The 21,987-nt window shown below is 40.4% G+C and overlaps 1 protein-coding gene across 1 annotated transcript in view; it reads right to left on the reverse strand.

Moving 5' to 3' along the window:
- NOA1 (P-loop containing nucleoside triphosphate hydrolases superfamily protein) overlaps positions 1-21,987 on the reverse strand; it is a 241,888-nt gene that overhangs the window by 111,225 nt on the left and 108,676 nt on the right. The window contains exon 5 of the mRNA XM_089788123.1: positions 3,153-3,234. Coding sequence (XP_089644249.1) covers positions 3,153-3,234 — 82 coding nt within the window. The remainder of the gene's footprint in view (positions 1-3,152; positions 3,235-21,987) is intronic.

Consider the following 21,987-nt stretch of genomic DNA (forward strand, 5'->3'; position numbering starts at 1 on the left):
GCCAAATTTCATTTGTGGTGGATACATCGTGAGTCAAGGCTTGATTTTGAACATTACATAGTTTATACAAACATCCATCACAAACTCCTATTGTGTATGCATTCTTGATGTTAGCTTTCTTAGGCCAGGTAAGAACCTCCACATCCCAAAATGTGATGCAATACCTTTTGTCTTCCAGGGCTGAGATGGATACTAGATTTCTTATGATTCTTGGACAAATAGCACTCCTGTTAGTTGTAAGTAAACTCTGGATTTTAATTGGATTGTGCATGTCCCAATTCCTTTCACAAGGTGTGTAGAATTATCTCCAATAGTGACTTCTTCATTTGAATAATCATCAAGACTATTTAGTTGTTCTTTAAATCCGGTTATATGATGTGATGCTCCACAGTCTACAACCCAAGTGTTTCTACTAGTCATTGATTCACTTGATAATGCTGAGTAGAATACCATTCTCTCTAAATCCTTGACTTCTGCTATAGAGGCTTGGTTCTTGAGTCTTTCAGGACATCTTACTGCAAGATGTCCAAACTTATCACATCTATAGTGTACTTTAGAGATATCCTTCTTCTTTTTGAATGAATGTTTATTGTTATATTTTCCCCTCTTTCGTTTGAAGTTTCCTTTCTTTCCTTTCTTGTGTGAATTTGTGTTTAGTACTTAAATTCCTTCACTAGACTTATTCATTATGATTCCTCTAGTGATCAATCTCGACTCTTCTTGAATACAATCAGTTTTCAATCAATCAAACTTTGGGAGATTGGATCTGGTGTACATCCCTTGTATGAACAATTCCCAAGATAAAGAAGTCTGTTTAGAGCCAACATTGTTAGTTCTTTATCCAACAATGTTAGTTCTTTATTGTTAACTATTTGTCCAATTGTAGATAATTGGTCCCTTAAAATTCAGTTATTCTTGTTAAGTAAAATGTAATCGTTTCACCCTTATTCTTGTAAAGCAAGAGCTCAACTAGTATTGTTTATCTCATACATGTTTTCTAAAAAGGTAAACATCACATGAGCAGTATCCAACTTTTATATAACGGGAACTATATGATCCTTGACTGAGTCTACTAGGATCTTCATGGCTCTTTTGTTATTCCTTTTCCATTGAATTTTCTTACTCTCATCCAGTATAGGTATATCGTTTTCTACATATGAATCTAATTCTTGTTCTCTAAGAGTTATGATTTATCTGAGTTTCCATGAGGCAAAATTTCTAGCACCCTCAAGTCTATCTTCAAATCTACCTTCGCTCACCATGGTTGTCAATAAATTGCAAATTCCTTTTGATGACATTTTTGGGTTTTCTGAGGTTGTATATGCTCTTGGTATTATTTCCAACTAGACTCTGATACATGTTAAGGAAATATGATTAGATTATAATACCTTTTGATTTTTATGATTAATTTAATATGACAGAATCTCCTTGATTATATAATTGATTTAACTCTTTATGCAGAGTTGTTCAAATGAAGTGACTGCAAATACTGTAAGTATATTTTATTTGTCTAAATGTGAAACTCGCATATGAACTCAGATTGCTGCAATTTGTACTAGTAAGGTATTTTTTGTATGTAAAATACAAGAACAGCAGTAATTAACTTGTATATATATGAGAACTATAATGCATGTTCCATGTAGAGATGTGTCTCTATGTGGCTAGTGTAGGGACATGTCCCTACATGGAGAAATGCCCAATTACCCTTTAGATGCTGATTCATAACAAATTTAGACTCCACGGCATAACATCATTTGATTATATATTGTTTCGAGACATGTAATGATCCCATGTTTTAGCTTTCACGTTCTCCAAAGTCTAAGTGGAGGATAAGAAGAAATTAAATTAATTTCTTATAAAGTCATTCAATTTAAAGGTGACTTTGTATTTAATTAATTTAATTATTAATTACAAGGGAGTAGCTTCTAGGGTATGTATTAATTATTGGAAGGACGGAAGCGTCTCGTCATTTAATTAATTATTGCTAGGGAGGGATTTCTAGAGAATGCATTAATTATTGGAAGGAGGAAGCTTCTAGCACTTGCAATTAATTAATGTTTTAGTTCCTTCTAGAAGGATGAAGAAAAGGATAAATAGGGCTGAAAGTCTCATTGTTGAGCATGGGATTATTGTATCGAATGATTATGACTTGCATTTGATAACAGCTTGGATATGTGAATCACACTCTTTTTTGGCAATAGGGGGCGTTCATTCTCTGTTGTAACATTCTAGACGTCATTCCCTTAGGGTTTGGCCTTTGGAATACATCTCTTTGTACTTGATTGCAGCATTTTTAGAATTAATATAATTTCAGCAGTTGGTTCAGCTTTTGGGGATTCCTGGGTGTCCATTACAAGACAATACCACACGAATGGGGTTCAGCAATTAAACAGGGACTAATTGGTCTCTATGTTATGTATCTGAAAGTTCCAATACTGTCATAAATTGATAGTAAGATCTGCTAATAAATTATGATCATCGGTCAATATAGTTATGAGAAAAACATATCATTGATTAATAATAATTAAATATAATTAACATCTACAACACATACACACACATGTGCACGCGCGCGCACGCACACACACACTTAGTTATATGCGTGCGAGTAAATAGTTTAATTTATTATTAATCAGTGATAATGTTTAATAGATAAACATATCAGATTAATCAAACTAATCTGACTGAAGCTACAACATTAACAACAGATGTAACATTCTTAAGCATATAAAAATTTGTAGTATTTGAAAGTAGAAAATCTGTAAGAACATTGGCCATCATCACCTCTGTATAGAATGTAACACAGTAAATTCTTCTACAAACAGCTTTCACATATATATTCTTTAGATGTATAAATTCAGCCACTGTAAGAGGCAAAGTAGCCTTTGATCAAACTTTCACCTGAAACTTAAATGTTCAAAAGAAAACAATACCAACAGCAGATATTAAGAGCCACACACATCCAAGATGCTGTGAACCGGCACTGCAGAAAGAAGCCTAACTAAGGTAATAAAACAATTGCCCTACTTATACACAATCAAACAGAAAATTTTAAAAATCAATCCCATGTGCAATTAAAGAAATATATTTTATATCATACAATAAAAGGTACATTTAGATTCACTTCTTCCAGAAGTAAGGAAAGCTACAACCTTTTTTTGTTGTTGAATTTCAGATGCAACTCCAACGAATCCAGACAATGATTTGGAACTTGTCAAATGAATACTATGAACACTGCATTTGACAACAAAGATGATTGTTCTTCAGCATGTTGTTCATATCATGGTAGCATAATTCTTCTCAGGACTTACTAGGCAAGCTGAAAGATTAATTATAAAATCAAACTAATTGGAGATTTAATGGAAGAAAAAAAGGATAATTAAAAAAAAGACAAATCTTTTTTAAATTTCTTGCCAAATAAGATCACAGAAGGAGAATAGAACAAATAAGATTATAAGAGTATGCACCATGCATTATGGAATTTGATCTTAATTTGAATTATGGAAGTTGTTGTCTTACTGGATAGACTGCATAGTACATAACTACATAATTTAACTTTGAAGTTTAAACCTAAGTATAAAAAATGAAATATTCAGCCCATGAATAAAAATCAAAAAAATAGGAAGGACCTGATGAGGTGCTGCTATATTCCAAAGGCTGCAGATAGTGATGTTGATGCTTGTCATATCCTCTTCCCATATAATTCACAAGGTGTGTCTAATGAAGAGGTGCAAGAGAAATAATTCAACTTGGGTTGTCCAAAAGGTAACTTCATAATTTATTCATAAAAAAGTACCTTGTGCTATTAAAAATGTTGTTCTAAAGAAACAGGCAAAGCAATGTTACTGCTGTTGCCAGTGGTGTTTATATTCCAACAGCTAGGGATGGGGTTCGAAAGAAATATTAATTAAAAAGACTCTTTGTACACTTTATCTTCAAAAAGCTTCATTGAGGAGATGAGCAACAAAGAGAATTACCAATTCATTTTGTTAAATTAATTTCTCTTGAGAATCTGAGATTGAATATTAACCATATTTCCTGCCCTGCGATGAGAACCCTCTTATTCATTTGATTGATTCCATCCAAGCATTACCAGTAATCTGGCTTTTGTAGAAGGTTTTCCAAAATCAGTTATTTTGTTTGTGTGAGATTTTTAAGAAATATTAGAGCTGGGATAACTTTCTAGAATTTGTGTGTGGAATTATTTGAGAGATCATTTAAAGTATTTATTTTACTGCAATTTAAGTGTTAAATTTTAAATATTGTTTTGGGCAACTTCCTTGGCTGGTCACTATTTCTTTCCCTTAGTCATATCTCCTATTGTTTTGATAAGATAAGATAATAATATTAATGTCCAACGAAAAACCACAAGGGTTTATGGGACTGAGCATACAAACAAAAGAGCCAGCCAAAGCAGGAGCACCAAACAGTGACTGAGAAGAAACAAAACTAGACACAAAACAAGAGAAAAATCAAGGTAAGGACTAAGGATCCTTCATTGGTGCAAAGAAATCAGTCACAGAGGGATATAACCATGGACGATCCAGAGTCTTAGATCGTCACTAAGAACCGTTGTAGGAGTGTCACTGCCTGGAAAGACTGGTGCAGTGTCTAACCAATCTAGAATGAGTTATATTGCTTGGCCTTTTCAAGCCCCGTAGTGGAGATAAGGGGTAGAAAAAGGTGGTGATGAGCTGGTTTGAGATATGGCCCTGAGGTATGAATGACTGCAAGGTATGCTCACGAAGTTGGGTGGCCTCCTGAAGATAAAGTGCAAGACTATGCTAGTCAATACAGCTGAAGATTGCTGAAAGAGAAAAACAATCTCTTAATAGGCAGTGAAATCTCCCTCTGATCTCATACTAAATAGGACAACGAAATGATAAGATAAACTCGGGAGGGGTCCAAACCCTTTACAAGGCAGCCATGAAGGCAAAAGAGATGATTCTCACCAAAAGTGAGACAAGAAAACAAAAATCTAAAATACATGACAAAAATCCAGAAACAACAAAAAAAACAAAGATTACTAGCCAAGGACCAGTAGAACGAGCTACAGCTCACCCAAGAGCTTCAAGCTTTTGATAGCCTGCTACTTTTTGTTAACGCAATCTAGCTTGTCCTTAGAAGACTGCAGGGTAGTAATAAATAATTAGTAAATAATCAGTAGACTTATTTCTTAACAAGTCTACTAATTATTTCCTAATTGTTTACCGTACAGGTAAAGAAAATGATCGCATACAGACAATGAACACGAACAGCAGAATTATATTCGCAATAGCAGATGATATAACATGATTTACAATGATCCCAGACGGGATATAAATACTACCGCCGAACCTTCCCAAAGGAGTCCGTCGGCCACAACATTACATCCGCTACAAACTATTTACCCGTTGGCTACAAAATACAAAATACCGACGACAATCGATCCGTCGGCTACAGAAACACCGCTGGACCCATCCAGTCGGCTAACACCATCCCCCCCCAAAAAAAACAGTCGTCTCCTGACGACTAACAAAATTAGAAGACAACTTACAGACCACAAAAGAAATACTAGAGAGAAGGGGGCGTCCTCGAAGTGTGCTGTTGGCGACGTAACTCGTACACCTGTTCTGTCCTGATGCGGAGATCTGTCTGAATCTGAGAATTAACTTCGACGGCCTCCTTTAGAAGAAGCGCCGCATCCATGGCCTGCATTATGGCTAACTGCATCTCATGCTCAGCCGCATCCTTATCTCGAACCGCTGCCTCCATACCTTGCTTAGCCATGTCCCTCTCCTGCGCCGCTGCTGTCAAATCTGCCAGTAGTGCTGCCCACTCTGTGCCACATGTTGCCTGTTGGTCGGCCAAGTCAACAGCTAGCTTCTATCTAGCCTCAATCTCAGCTGCCAATGATCTTTCTGCTGCAACCCTGTCCGCCTCCGCACGCCGACGACCATAGTAAACATCTTTGTAGAGTCCCACAATCTCATGTGCCAGCTTCATCATAGGGGTGTCACTGGGTCCCAACTCTGGCTCAGTGGCTCAATCTGCCAACATCTCAGTTGTCTCCATCGCCGGTCAGCCTCTGTCTACAAAGCAAGTCTGAAATCGCCGAGGACAAATCCCACGGATATACGCTCTGACCAAGTGCCACTACCTCTACCGAGTCAGGACCTGAATTGCCACATCGTGTCCCTTCTTCAATGCAGACTTCATAGTCCTGAGGTAATCCCGGCACCTGTCCTCATCCAATCCATAGTCCTCCTTTACGAAGGCCTCCAACGACCATTCCGCATCACTATTCTCCTCCTCATCAGCAGGAGCCATGCCCACATCCGGTGCCGCCTTCTCTGATGTTGGTGCAACCACGGCATGTGGCATTCCCTCCTCCTGAAGCTGAGGCTCTGGTACTGCTGGTGATGTTCCTGAACACCTAGGAGACTAAATGGACGGACCCCACTTCGCCGGAGTGAGTCGGAACTGCTGTCTCAGAAACTCACTAGCTCTATCCATCACCTCCGGTTGATCGGGTTGCGCAAGCTCCATGTTCTTCTCCGGTACTGGCTGGGCTGACTCGGCCTCTGCTAAAAAAGATGATGAAACAGAAACCACTGCATCACAATCAATGACCTCCAACCGAACCTGCGGCTCAGACTCTAGTCGTGGCAACTGTGCTCTTGGTGGGACTGTGATGGTGACATCTGCTGGTACAACTAGAATCACCTCTGCTACATCCGTTAGTAATGACTCGGCGACTGTCTGTCGGACATCCGTCACTGTCTGTGGGACCACCTCCGTCATTGTCCATGGGATATCTGCCTCCGCTGGAGGAGTCATAAGGACCAGGGCACGGCGCTGACCAAACGCCGAAATGACTGTCGAAAAGGTCGTCAAGTGCGTCGAAGTTGATAGCTGAGGAGGGGTAAAGAATGTGGGCCCACTACCTCCTGCCTCACCATCAACTTCCGCCGATGTGCTCACCTCTTCTTCCACGGACTCCGCCTCGTCACTCATCGAAGTGCCCTACTGTCCGCTATCTGTCTCTCCGGAAGGAGCCAATTCGCGGAGCACTTTCTTGTGACCTGTTGCTGATCCTCCTGTATCTAAGTGTCGCCAGTAGAATATGGGAGGCTCCCCGTCTGCCAACTTGCCCCTTGGAGGAGCCTCAAAGCCATCCATTGGAATCTGGCTAGCTGCAGCCTCTAGAAACATCCCGATGGCATGGTGCGGCATAAAAAATGTTCGATGCTGAAACGTCATGAATTCCTCCATCCTGTCGGCACGTACTGAGGCCCAATCATATACCACTCCCTGCATGATACCATTCATAAACACAATCTGTGGCAATGCGATATCTGAGGCCCGGGTGGCACCTGTCAACCTGCTCTTGATGACGTCCATGATACAACGCCAATGACCCTCCCGAATAAAGTCTCTGCGAAGCCCTCTGCACTTTGTCCCTTGAACTGCTGTCTCCCTCACCACGGGTGTAAGGTCCCTGCACACTAGAGCTATCCAATGCTCCTTCCGTTCCCGTGACAATTTATGATTCCTGATTTCCACTTTCCTCCCATCGGAGCAAGGGATGCCAAAAACCCTAGTGAAATCCCTTAGTTTAAAAGATACTATCATCTGATGCTGCTTGTACAGGAATGTACTCGTTCTGCTCGGAGCGCTATATGTCTTTATCATGGTGCGCAAAACTGATTCGAACAACCGGATAGACAAAATGGGAAGCTGAATAGCCCAATGTACCTGTGCCCGCATCAAAATTTGTTTAATTTGGTCTGCCTCAGGGGTCTCCTGCCACCACTTCCGACATTCGCTTCCACTAAGACTCTCAAACTGGACGGTGAGATGAGTGAGTTCCTCCTAGGTCTTCTGTTTCTTGCTACTGGAACCGGAAGGGCCTGCAACTCGAATTCCCAATGCCAAAACTCTTGAATTCTTCTCCATGCTAGCTGCCAACTGACTCTTCCACGGCTTCCGCTTGCCTGCCGATTCCATATGAAGGAGGCATTTTATTTGCTATTTCTTATATAGTTTCGCTTACTCCCGTGGCAACCCAATGAAATTTTGCAGAAGACTACCTGTCCAATCCCCTGCACGCCGAGAAGAAGAGAGATATGTGCCAAGTGTATTTAGAATATTCGGCAAGGAATAGAGGAGAATGTGGACTCCACAATTTTATTGTTGTTGCGATGAATGCACAAAAATCTCCCTGCGTTGTCACAAAACCGGCCACACGAGAAACAACCCAACCTTACACAGCCTAGTGTACAATCTTGATGCCGTTATCGCCGACTCGAATTAGAAATTTATCTCAAAATGTTGTAGATGGAAATTTTCTCTAATCGTGAACTATTAAGTCCCTCCAAATATTGCAGAGCTTCAATAAAACTATATATAATTCCATGTTGCGGCCTTCAAGTTGTGCTTGCATTGTTAATGTAATATCAATCGTAGCATAATCTTTACTTTTACTAATACCATCTTGATTTTCATTGTCCAATGACGGCCCAACTGGTGACGAAGCTCCTGATTCAGCAGGGTTTGGAGGAACATAAACAACCTTAACTTGCGCTCCTCAACAGCAATTCCTTTTTGCTTATTGAATGTATCCAGAGTAACATCTTTCTACTCCGTATCAGATGGCACAACTACGCCCAGAGGAAGGAATCTGTCTTGCATTGCATGTTTGGCGAGGCTTATATTTTCGGCAGCCAAGTTTTATGCCCGCAGACATCTACTCGCGGGGCTTTTAACACCTGTCCGCGGGGAGCTTCTTCCGCTTCATTCCCGCGGACAGGCTGCTGCCCGCGGGGTCTTTCCCGCGGACAGGCTGTTGCCCACGAGACTTTTCAATCCGCGGGCCTTTCTGTCCGTGGGGCCCTTTTATTAAATTTTTTTTTTTTTTTTTTAATTTTTTTTTTTAAATTTTCAAACACATCAAATAACAGAGTTACCTCCGGATGACGTCGCCGCCAAAGACTGCTGTAATGACGACGATGGAGGATTTGATGACGGCGAGAACTTTCTTGCACGATATGGTTTCAACTTAGATCCGTTAACTGACTGAGTCATCTCCTATCCGTCCAAGGTCGCCAGTTTGATTGCCCCATTGTTGCCAATTTCTCGGATCTTATATGGTCCAACCCATCGCACCTTCAATTTTCCCGGCTTGATTTCGTTACGGCCATCATACTTTAGTACTAACTGTCCCTGCTGGAATCTGCTATGTTTCAGATGCTTATCATGCCAGAGCTTGCGTCTGTTCTGTGCCACTTCCGTCGCCCACTATGCCAACAACTGTTTCTCCTCCAGTTTATTCAAATTATTCAATTTCTCTTGTAAGCTTCCGTCATCATCCAATTTGTTTTCCAATGCTATTCGGAGACTCGGAATCATGAATTCCACTGGGACCACTGCTTCCTGTCCAAACATTAACTGGAATGGTGTGTGCCCTGTCGTCACCTTGTATGCCATGCGGTAAGCCCACAGAGCAATGGGTAAGTTCTCCTCCCAATCGGCACCTTCCACCGCACAAGATTTGTAGATGATGGCTACTAGAATTTTATTGGTGGCCTCTGCCTGTCCGTTTGCTCTTGGATAGTATGGGCTCGACAGTGAATGATAAATCTTAAACTGAGTGGTAAGCAGTCGAATAACATGATTAACAAAATGACCTCCCCTATCACTTGTTAATTTTAACGGAATTCCATACCTTGTGATAATCTGTTCATAAGTAAATTTCGCGGTGCTGACGACCGAGTTATATGGTAACGCACGGGCCTCCACCCACTTGGTCAAGTACTCTGTTGCAAAAATGATGTAGCGGCACCATCGAGTCTTGCTCACCCTCAGTGGTCCAATGAAATCTAGTCCCCATCTCTCAAAAAGTTTCTGCGCATGAGAGGGTTGCAGTGGCATGAAGTCTCTCTTCAGCGGCTTTCCGGCCCGTTGGCAAGTGTCACATCCGACGACCCATTCCCGTGCATCATTGTACATCGTTGGCTACCAGAGTCCTACGAGTAATATCTTTCGTGCAGTGGTGTCGGGTCCCATGTGTCCTCCCGCAGGACCCTCATGTGCTTCTTTTAACACCTGCGGTATCTCTTCTTCCAATACACACCGCCGAAGAATATGATCCGGCCCCATTTTGTAGAGCAACCCATTGATCAATTGAAATGTACGACTCCTGATTATCAACTTGCGCCTATCATTCGGTGACATCCCCGTGGGAAACTGTCCTGTTGACAGGTACTCGCCAATACTCTTGTACCATTCCGGCAGTACCCCAATCTGAAATAGCTGTGCGTCAGGGAGGTCGTCATTCACACCATCCGTTGGTTCCCCTATTTTGATCCGCGACAGGTGGTCAACACTGACATGTTTCTTTCCTGGTCGGACAATGATTTTGAAAGTGAATTCCTGCAACAGTACTAGCCATCTGCTGATCCTCCCTTGGATGACAGGTTTATTAATCATGTACAACAGGGCCTGGTGATCAACATAAAACACAAACAGTGTAGCAAGCAAATAATGACGGAATTTTTGCACAGCATAAACCATTCCCAACGCTTCTCTTTCAGTCGTGTTGTAGTTCTGCTCGGCCTTTGAGAGCAACCGGTTGGCAAAGTATATTGGATGATCCAGTCCGTGATTACCAGTTTGTGCCAGGGTCGCGCCAATCGCATAGTTGGAGGCATCCACATGAACATGAAATTCTTTATTCCAGTTCGGATATGCCAGGATGGGTGTCGTAGCCAGTCGTACCTTCAGCCCTTCAAATGCCTCATCCTGCTCTTTATCCCATCTAAATGATTCTTCCTTGCAAGTTAACTTATCTAACAGTTGGGACACCTTGGCAAAAATTTTAATAAATCTCCGATAATAACCTATATGCCCGAGAAAAGATTTTACCTCCGTCACATTAGTAGATGGCTGCATTTCAAGAATGACTCTCACCTTGTCGAGATCCGTCTTTACTCCTTCCTTACAGACAATGTGTCCGAGCAATCTACCATGCGGAACCATAAATTGGCACTTCTTAGGATTCAATGTAGCTGGGCCCTGCGACATCTCTCCATACACTCACCAAGTGCTGCCAAGTGTCCATCCTCCGTGCTAAATATTGACCAATCATCCAGGAAGGGTTTGAAATTTCCCACAGACATCTTGTCGAAGATATGCAGTATAATCCGATGGAATGTGGCCGGTGCATTACACAACCCAAAAGGCATCCGATTGTACGCGTAGACCCCATCTTCGACAACAAACGTTGTCTTCAACTTATCCTCCTCCGCTATAGAAATTTGATTGTATCCGGAGAACCCATCCATAAAAGAGTAGATTTCATGTCCTGCCACCTCCAGAATGTTGTCTGTGAACGGAATCGGAAAAGGATCTTTGATCGTCACTACATTCAGGCATCTAAAATCAACACATATCCGGATCTGAATAGTATCCTTCTTCAATGAAATGACTATCGGTGACACCCATTCGCTGGTCTGTACCTTGAAGATAATGCCAGCTTCCAGCATCCGGTTGGTTTCCTCCGTAACCCGTGCGGCATAGTTCTTATTCATCCTATAGGGTCGCTTCTGTACAGGTACAGCTCCGTCCACCAGCAGGATGCGGTGCACACACAATTCCAGCGGTACTCCTTTGAGGTCCTTGTATGTCCATGCAAACACATCCTTGTAGTCCATAAATATCTTGAATGTCGCAGCCTTGAGTACTGGATCCCAATTATCTCCCACTAGTATGTTCTTCGGCTCTGCCTCGTCCCCCAAATTCATTATTTGCAGCAGAGCTTCGTTGTACTTGATTGTCTCTCCTTTACTGAAGGCATGGGCAGGTGTAACATCCAACGGTGCCTCCCTCTCCTTTACTTCAGTAAACTCCTTCCGATCTTCGTTCTCAATTGACAGAACATTACAGCTGTGAAATGATTCATAGTTCCCCATTTGCCAGTGGTAGAGACCGTTAACGGAATCCAAGTCGTCATCCGTTGTTCCCCCGTCCAATCGGAGGACGCCCTCCTGATCCGGTTCCATCCGTCGTCTACCTTCGTCCTCCTCTCCCTCAAAATCTGACGACAGGGCCTCTTCCCCTACCATTTGGGTATGCAGATCAATGACGAATCGGCGGCCTTTACTTTCAAGGGGTAAAGTGTTCTTCTTCCAGTCAAGTCGAGCTCTTGCTTCGATAAGCCACCCGCGGCCCAGGATGACGTCATAGCCTTTCCTTTTCAATGGAATCACCACGAAATCCATCAGGAATGGCTGGGTGCCAATGGTTACCGGTTGTGCCATGAGAATACCCAGTGGTTTAATACCATGTTGATAGGCGATCAGTAGCTGAAACCTTGGAGGCCACAATGTCGGCTGTCCAAGTTTCCTCCAGGTTTCTTCTGGCAATACATTTACGCCGGACCCTCCGTCCACTATGGTGTATGTGAGAACATGTCCAAGTATCCCCATCTCGACAACTACAAGGTGTCGTCCGAATGTCAGCGCCAGCAACATCTGATCTCCTCCGTAACAATTTCCTTTTCTTTTCGTCGACTCGGTTCTCCCGGTGACTTTTCCTTCTCGAGGCTTGATTCTCCTGCCATATTTGAAAGAGCAAATCGAAGTTGGGGCATGGTGAGAGGCAAATCACTTACCTTTACTTGCACCTCCGTTTGCAAAATTTGTCGTACTATGTTTTGTTCTACGGAATTCCTTGCTGAAGTGCCGACGGTGTCCGGAGGTGTTACTGCTTGAGATACTGTTCCAATCTCCACCCGTGCTGCCGCAAATTTCTTCTTTTCTTCGACGGGGTCCAGGTATTCTTTTGCTTGTTGCCGTGTAAGTGCCAGAACTTCTTCCTCGTCCGCGCCAACTGTAATAAAGTTCACTCCGGATTTTGGACATTTTGAGTCGTCGTGATCGTCGGGTCCGCACCATCGGCACAATAGTTGAGGTGTATTTGTTGTTGGACATTCCCACGCAAAATGTCCCCACAAGTTACATGCTCGGCACTGAATAATCGGCCGTCAATTTGCATCATACTGGATCCGGCTTCTGCTCGTATTGGTATTGTTATTGTTGTTATTCTGTCCACGCCGATTATTCCTGTACCCTCCAGATGTAGCGCCTTCGGCATTCGTGTTTCCGTTACCACATGATGGGGAAGCCTCCTGTGTGAGAAGCACCTGCGGAGATCCTCTTGTTTTCATGTTAAAGGGAAAAATCTTTTGTCGAATGTCCCATGATCTGACAGATGTCACAAAATTGGTTCTTCGGAAACGATCCTTTAGTATGACCGTCGGTCTTACATTCCGTGCACCACAATTCACTACCTTTTGGCTCTTTCTGCATATTTTTAAACTCCTTCATCATTCGAAACATATCCTTCTGTAAGGCACTAAACTTTTTGCTACTACCTTCGTCGTCGCTGCTATCATCTCCAGCAGATTCGTCGTCATCAGAGTCAGAGGAGCTAGTTTTCTTCTTCTTTGTCTTCTGTGCACTTTCAAGTTCCAGTGCTCTGTTATAAGCATCCACATATGACGACAGTGGTACAATTTTCATTTTCCTCTGCAACTGTCAGTGGTACAATTTTCATTTTCCTCTGCAACTGTGAGCGTAAGCCATCCACAAACCACCTTTTCTGCAATCCGTCCGCCGGCTTGCTTTCCATTTTGTTTATTAAGTCTTTTAATCTCCTGGCATAGACACGGATAGTTTCGTGCTTCCCCTGCTTGGTATTGAAAATTTCCGCTACGATTTCATTATCTTCCCGCAAGAGTTTAAACTACGCCAAGAACTCCTTTTTAATCTTATCCCATGTATCCAGCTTCTGCAGATCCATATCCGAAAACCAATCAATCGCGACACCCCGTAGGGTTGCTGAAAATTGCCTGGCCTATTCGTCGACATTTGTGATTCCATTTGCCCGCCAGATCGTCTCGCATGTCTTACAATGTCGGATGGGGTCGGTTGTACCATCTCCTTCAAATTTCGGCAGCTTCTCTTTGGGTCCCGCCATCACAACACTGGAGGTCTACACTGTCACACCGGAGGTTTGCACTCCTACACCGGCAATCGGCACTCCCGCACCAGCAGTCTGAACTCCCGCACCGGCGGTCTGCACTTCCACACCGACGGTCTGTACTTCCGCACCGGAGGTGTCGACAGCTGCGAAGCTTGGTGAAGAAGGATCCTCTGAAATTGTTTCCCGCGGAAGTCTATCCTGGACGAAGAGATCACTCCACGCTCGTGCTCCGTCGGCACTGCGAGCCGTGCAAGTTGATGCTCTTCCGTTAGAGTTTTCCTCCCTTGGCGAACACAAGTTCAAGAACTCCTCCCGTGCTTCTTCCACCAATTCCACCCGCTATCGAGTCTCCAACAATTCTTCCGCGCTCCGGTGTCCGTCGGCAATCTTCTGAAATCTCCGACGGCATTCGGCTTGCTATGCCAGAATTAAATTCTCCTGCGCAGTACGGATTCCATCTTTTCCCTTCGCCTTATTCCGATCCTTGTTAAGCTGATTTGGCATTAATCTTCATTCCTCCCACCTTCCAAATTCATAAGGCAACAGCGATCTAGCTTGTCCTTAGAAGACTACAGGCTAGTAATAAATAATTAGTAAATAATCAAAAGACTTATTTCTTAACAAGTCTACTAATTATTTCCTAATTACTTATTACTAGCCTACAAAGACAGCTCTTTAGGAACCTTAATCTTGTCTCTCGCAGGGACGAAAAGAGAGACAATCTACCAAGCCGCTCTACCGTTGTATCTCTTATTATTGTATCATATAAAGGACGTCATGTTTAACTTCCGAGCAGCTACCAATCCAATTAAGATTTTATTACTTATTTCCTTCGTTGCCATACAACACTAGTTATGCAAATGCTCTTTTCTTATAAGGGACTCTTTGGGAAATGTCATGCCCATATTTTCAATAGGATTTTAACAATAATTAAATAATTAAATCTTCTTAAATAAATGATCATAATAAAGTTAAATATTAAAATTAATATTAAAACATAAAAATAATTTAAAAAATAATTGTGATTATCAATATACATAATAATTAATTAATTATAAATAACACTAACAATAATATGATAATATAATCTATTGTTAAAATGATAATATAATATATCATTAATATTATACTATATAGATTCAATATAATAATATATATTATATAATTAATATGATGACATAATATATTAATATAACAATATAATGTTTTATTTAAATTTATATATAGTATTACTTTCAATAGTTGCAACCATTCAACTCGTGAGGTACTAAGAGTATTGAATTAGAACATTCGGAGAAAAAAGGAGGATCGACACATTAATATATGTAACAATTGCCGATTTTGAGACGGCAAAAAGAATCATATTCCATCCTAAGGGAAGATATAATATCCCGATCATAAAATAAATATGAAATATAATTTTGGTGTAAGGGACCCATTCAATTTAGTTTATCTTGGGGCCCATTTTATTTCCATAGGTGTTTGTTGTGTTGTGTGTCGGCACATTGTTTCTCCCTCAGAAATTTTCCTCCGATGGGGTATATATATTTGTCGAGTTGGATGTCTTTGGTATACGAATTGAATTATTTTATTGTTCTGCAAATTCCTGTTGGAGTTTTACTTGTTGCACCATTTTGGAAGTGAAAGACCTTCCCTATTTGGCTATTGTAGTTTCAATAGGATTCTGGCCTACCCTACTCTAATTCCTTTATTTTGCTTGGATCCGGAAAATCCTCTGTCTGTGACTATGTTTTTGTGTTTCGAAAAGAAAATTGCATATATCTTTGTGTTTGGCACACATATTTGTGTTTGGTAAATATTTTGTGCATATATGGCATTCAGTTGATTCATATCTGTTTTGGCATCATCGAGTCTCACACTAGACCTTCTTCTAGCAATGGTGAATTCATCCTTCCCATTCTATGGTCAAAACTTTGTACCCTCTCCTACATACCAAAGACCTCCCGTACAATTACCCTATCATTTTGAACACTGTATTGTCTACCCATCTCATTTCCTACCTATGGAACCTCACACATGACCATCATCATACTGTCATACCTTAAACCCCATATGGTCAACCTCTTGTACATGTGCACAGCCTACACTACGTACGGTAGATTCAACTCACAAGTCTGTACAACACATTGACCTTTGTACTGCCCATTCCATACGGCAATTCCTTGATGCAGGAGCATCCTGGGTTGCATTGCTATCCTGCTTGGTAGATGTGTGCTCGGTTATACTTATGCACCTACTCAAAGACTTTGTTGTTGATTGGCTCGGTGGAGATGATTTTGCCTTCGTTCACCGAGAGGTTCGAATTCTTTCTTCGAGTGTTTCTATTATGTATTCACCGTGTTGGGTGGATAATTTGCAATCGACAATTTTGGGTAAAATACAATTGTACAATAGGTAGACCAGCTACAATATGTGAGACAAAGTCTCTCATACCTTAAAGGGAAGGCTCCCTCTTCTCACTGTTCCTTGGATCAACTCAAGGTAAGCAAGAAGTTGAGAGATTTGAAAGGTTATTGCCAATATTCTTTTCTCTTAACTCTCATAAAATAATCCACTTACTCGTGGAGCAAGTAATGGGCAACATGAAACCTCAAAGTACACTTCTATCTAAAGTTCTAAACGGTGATACAAATAAACCAACACTAACTTAAAGGCTAGCTCAAAGTACACCTGTTTGGCCCTAAGTCCGGTCTTAATTTATGCTCTAAGAATAACCTTTACTACTGGGGCTAAAAGACTTCCAGAAGTAAAGAATTCTAACTATTTTGTGAATGAAGAAAGAGATACAAGCTATAGACAAGGCTCCTAGTCTATAGAAATAAAGGGAATAATCCTAAGGATTATTCTGAATTGCCTTCTATCTACTGATGCAGTCATGAACTATAGGAAGATTTGAGAACTCCATTGATTTCGATATGGCCTCAATCCCTGATTGTATTGATATATGTTGATCTGACAATCTTGTAGTTTGTTGCAATCGAATCTTGTAGATGTTTTGCCACTGATTTATATGTTGCAAATCTAATCGTTCGTGAGCCAATTGACTCTTTTTGTGTACTTTGAAGTCATTTCTTCTCTTGGGACCAAATTATCATGTTCAATGAGAACAATGCATCCTATTTGTTCCAAATTGCATATAAGATTTGTTTCAAAAGTCTAACAGTCTTCCAAGGTTGTCTGTAATTTGGTCAATAGTTTTCCCAATGTCTCTTCCTTGTGTCCCATAAAACCCTAGCATCTGTAAAACATTTTTGAAGACGGAATGACTTCACATGCAACCATGCCATCCAAATTAGTATTCACTATCTCCTCCCAATCTACCAAAAGTCCTTTTAGAGTATTGGCTTCTTGATTCATAGAAATAATAGTCATGTATAGTTTCTTCAATTTATCTAATGCCTTCAAGAACTCTGACCGCATCTTTGATGGCCTGCAATCTTTTTGAAACAACTTTTCCAAACCAAGTCTTGTCTACTTCAATCATTTTTTTCTCCTTAGTTGTATGAGAAGTGGTAGCCAAAGGTTGTAACGACTTTTGTCGAATAACTTCATTTAGGCGAGTGACTTCTTCCTTAAGCTGTTTTTTCTTTTCCCAAAGCTCATGGTTGCTTCTATACACATTAGCAAGCACATCTTGAGCATTTCGCAAACATCCTAGCCATGTTTGATTACCAAGATCAATCCTGGTGATCTTATAATCTGAACAACTAAGTTCCTTGGCTAGTTTATCCACTAAGGGTTCTGCAACTTCATCATATCTGGTTTTCTCAGACCTAGTCCCTGTTCTCGAAACAATCTTGTCTTTCAAAGATTTGGATTTGGTCTTCTTAACAAGCAGATCGTCTGGAGACAACACTACTTTCCTCCTCTTCATAGTAATCTTTCCCAACCATGCAAGTAAACTGAAAACATCATCAGCTGAAATAGGAATAGTGGCTATGATAGACATTGATCTAGATTGTATTTCAGCTGTAACTGTGCATGCCTCAGTCTGTACAGCTGAATCCATAGGTGCTTGTAGAGATGATTCCATCATGAACATATCAAAACCAACAATTGAAGTGTCAAGTTGGGAAACTTGTCCTTCTGTGAGGGTTGGGAAATCCTCAAAAACATCTCCCAAGTTTTCACAGTATTCTTCCGTGAGAATAGGAGTTATGGAAGAGATAGGGAAAGCTGACATGTTCACCTCTGAGGTAGATATAAACACAATGAAGAATGAATCTGCATTGTTGTCTACATTATCCAAAACAGGTTTCTCCTAAGTAAGCGGTCATTGAGCATTTGGTGGCCTTGGAGGAGAAATTATCATGATTTCTCCTCCTTCCTCTTCATCAAATTTTTCTTCAAATGCAGTTTCTTCTTCCTAAACTAGTGCTTGAGAAGGCTCCTAAGATGACTTCGACCCTTTTCCACCTTTGAGCTTAGTCTGGAGAGATTTCTCAGGTGTTGAAGAATATGCACCATCTTAGCTTATAGTCTCCTTCTTAGATGTCCTTCAAATCGGTCTAGAACTATTGCAATCTAACCCGAGCTTAGAATATACCATGCTGAGATGATTGATCTTTAGTCAATTTGTTAGTATTCGCCAAGATGGATTGGAATCTATCAAAGATAGAGACACATTCCTTGTGTTGCCAATTGATTGGAAATGGACATCACTTGTCAAAGCCTGTCTGATGTATTCCGGATCTAGAATATTGCCATTATGTCTTGCCTGGAAATAGGGTAGAATATCAACCATGTTGAGATCAATGATCTGCTGCAAGGTGAGCCTATAGTAATCCATCTTCATAATATCCAACTCTATGCGCATATCAATCCATACATCCTCCATGCACTGAACATGAGTGAACACTCTCTTAATTTTTGAATTCAAACCTCGGTAATCAAAATCACACCTAGCATTGAACTTTTTCATAGTAATCAGCTTAAATTCTATCTCCATGTCTTTTGCCTTGTATACTGAGTTGAGCATAATCACCAAAGATATAGCGGTAGAGATACTAAAAATTGGCTTATAAAGAGTATTCTGATATGATTGTACCTCCATAAGCTGCCTGGCTAACTCCATCAAAATGATCTTGTCATTAGGATACCTTGGTAGTGTATATGGCTCTCCTTTTAAGTAACCAACCCTTAGATATATGAAAGTTGGAAACTGTTGAAAGATGCAACCAAACTAATTCACCATGTTCCAGGCTTCATCTGATACTCTTCTAATCACCAACTCCTTATCAAATTGACATCTGAAATATCCAAAGAATGCATCTTAGACTCTCCTATATGTACCTTACTCTATGTCAATGTGATTTGTTCATAGTGATTCAAATGGGAACTAGAGCATGATCTCCCTTGGTGGATAATCCTAAAAAAGCTCCCATACTTGAAACTATATAAACCAAGTATGAATTCATATAGATTGGTGTTGAAATTTCCATGTTAAGCAACTGTTTACACAAAGTTGTATTGATGAGCTCTCCCAAAAAGATGGGTTTTTCATAGATTTGGAAAACGAATTTGAACATCCACGGTTCAAATTCACTAGATTCCTTAAAGCCACACACCTGGATGAGAAGGGTAATCAAATCTTTACATTCTGACTTGAAGACATATCTATGTAATGTCTTTGGCCATCTATAAAAGTTGTTTCTTCTAACAGTCAAGCAAGATGCATTCATATGCTTTTGATATTCTAACTTTTTCTAGTTCAACAAATAGAGAGCTATATCCTTTGATAAATCTACATATTCTGCACTTTGAGGTATCTTGAAAATCTTTTTGATCACCTCCAAATCTAGACAAATGATAACTTCCTTATCTAAACTTTTTATTGTTTTGGATTTAGGACTGAAATGGTGAGCGCATCCTAAGACAAACTCAAGTTCCAGGGGAGATATAGGAAAAGTAGATACAAAATGAATGTTACTTTTCTTTATGCACCTCATCTCCCTACTTGAAGGATTTCCAACCTTTTGTAGAAAAAAATTCCAGAGTGTGAAAACATCATTAGAAGATATGGATACTGACTCCATGGGGATATTGGCAAAGACAGACCTTGAGGAACACTGAATTTGGAGTATGGATTATATACTCATGGAATGTATGCAATGAGTTCGATGTGATATGGAAAATATGTGCAAAGGGCTAAAATGGGACTTAGGATTGGATAGCATGTATGTGGGTATATGCTTTCATATAAATGCTCTTTGGAATACAAGCTAAGTACATGGGAATGCATGCAAATGAAAAGGCTGATTTTCGTATTTAAAGAGTGACCTACCAAAACAGGTTCTCTACATGTAATTACATGTAAAGGCATTTACATGTAATCTAAATTTGATGTAATCGTGCAGTTAGGTTCTAAGAATGAGATTACATGTAAAGGCATATGAATGATGGAATTACATGAAATTACGGATGAAGTGAAATTACATGTAAATGCGGATGGAATGTAATTGCATATGAAAGGAATGAACACAATGTGCTTTAGCATGCGTTGGTGAAATGGTGTGATGCACTTGCATGTAATGTTGAAGAGTGGGATGGTGAAGACCGATTGTGGATTGTTGGGAAAGAACCTTAAGCTTTTTGAAAAACAAAACAACAACAAGCGACAAACAAAAACTAAGCACAAAACAAAAACATACCTTTCATTTTTTACTCAAACATGGCAAATACCTAGCTGCTTTCCTGTGCCAATCCGAATTGGAATTTGGGCAAATTCCAAACACTTAAAAATGAACGTTTTCATCTTATTTAAAGAGCATTTGCACTTTACATGGTATACATTTGGTCAAATGTGCAATAACAAGCCATAATATTTATGGAAATAGCAAGATAAGCATGTTTTGACGAGCAAAGTTGAAAATGTCCACCTAATTGGAGATCAAAGAGCCAAAATAGGAAGATTCATAGGTTTAAAGACAAATTCTCCTCCAAATTTGAATCCTCAAGCAACTAACTTGACTCTTTCAACCTTGCAAATGATGAATTCAAAATGAGCATTGAGTGGACGTTTTGCATATGGAATATCCAGAAACGTGGTCAAGGATCACTTGAATACAAATTGCTTTTGCCAAAAACATCAAGAAAAACCCATTTTTATCAAAAATGTGGTCTCAAAGGGTTCATTACATGAATTGTTTTTGCTCTTAGAATGCAATAACTTGATCTCCCTTTGTAAGATCATGCAATAGAATGCCAAAATCTTTGATCAAAAACGTGAGCTCAAAATGCCTAAATCTGGGTGTTTTTCTTCAAAACATGGCTTCAAAATGCCGTGAACTAAGACATTTTTTGCATAGATGTGGATGCCAGATGCATGGGAATGCATGAAAATGCAAAAACGCCCCTAGTTGGAAAGATCTCACACCGTGGAAAGGGAAAATCTGGAGTTCACAAACAAAAATGTGTCCTTCAAGGGCCTAAGCATGGACGTTTTTCTCTTGAAGAACAAAAACGTGGTCCCACGATGCAATTACATGGATTGGGAGTCCAAACGCATTCTTGGAGAAACATTACATGTTTTAAATAACATGTCTTATTGCCCTTTCATGCAAAATGCATTCTCTTGGGAGGTTTGCATGTTTTAATTAACATGTAATTGGTCTTTTATGTACAACGCACTCTTAGAAGGTTTTTACATATTTTTAAAACATGTATTTAAAGTCTAGATGCAAAACGCACTCTTGGAGGGCCTTTGCATATTTTGAAATTTGTCAAAATGATGTAAGTAGTGCAAAAATGCACTCCCCAAAGCTCTTTGCATATTTTGAAAATTGCATGGATTGACTTTACATGCAAAGCGAACTCTTGGAGGGCCTTTGCATATTTTGAAATTTGTCAAAATGATGTAAGTAGTGCAAAAATGCACTCCCCAAAGCTCTTTGCATATTTTGAAAATTGCATGTAAAGTCAATCCTTCATAAACAATCTCAG

The sequence above is a fragment of the Cupressus sempervirens genome, chromosome 1 (genome assembly GCF_028749045.1).
Source record: "Cupressus sempervirens isolate cs-2001-9-10 chromosome 1, ASM2874904v1, whole genome shotgun sequence".
In the NCBI taxonomy this organism is placed as follows: domain Eukaryota; kingdom Viridiplantae; phylum Streptophyta; class Pinopsida; order Cupressales; family Cupressaceae; genus Cupressus; species Cupressus sempervirens.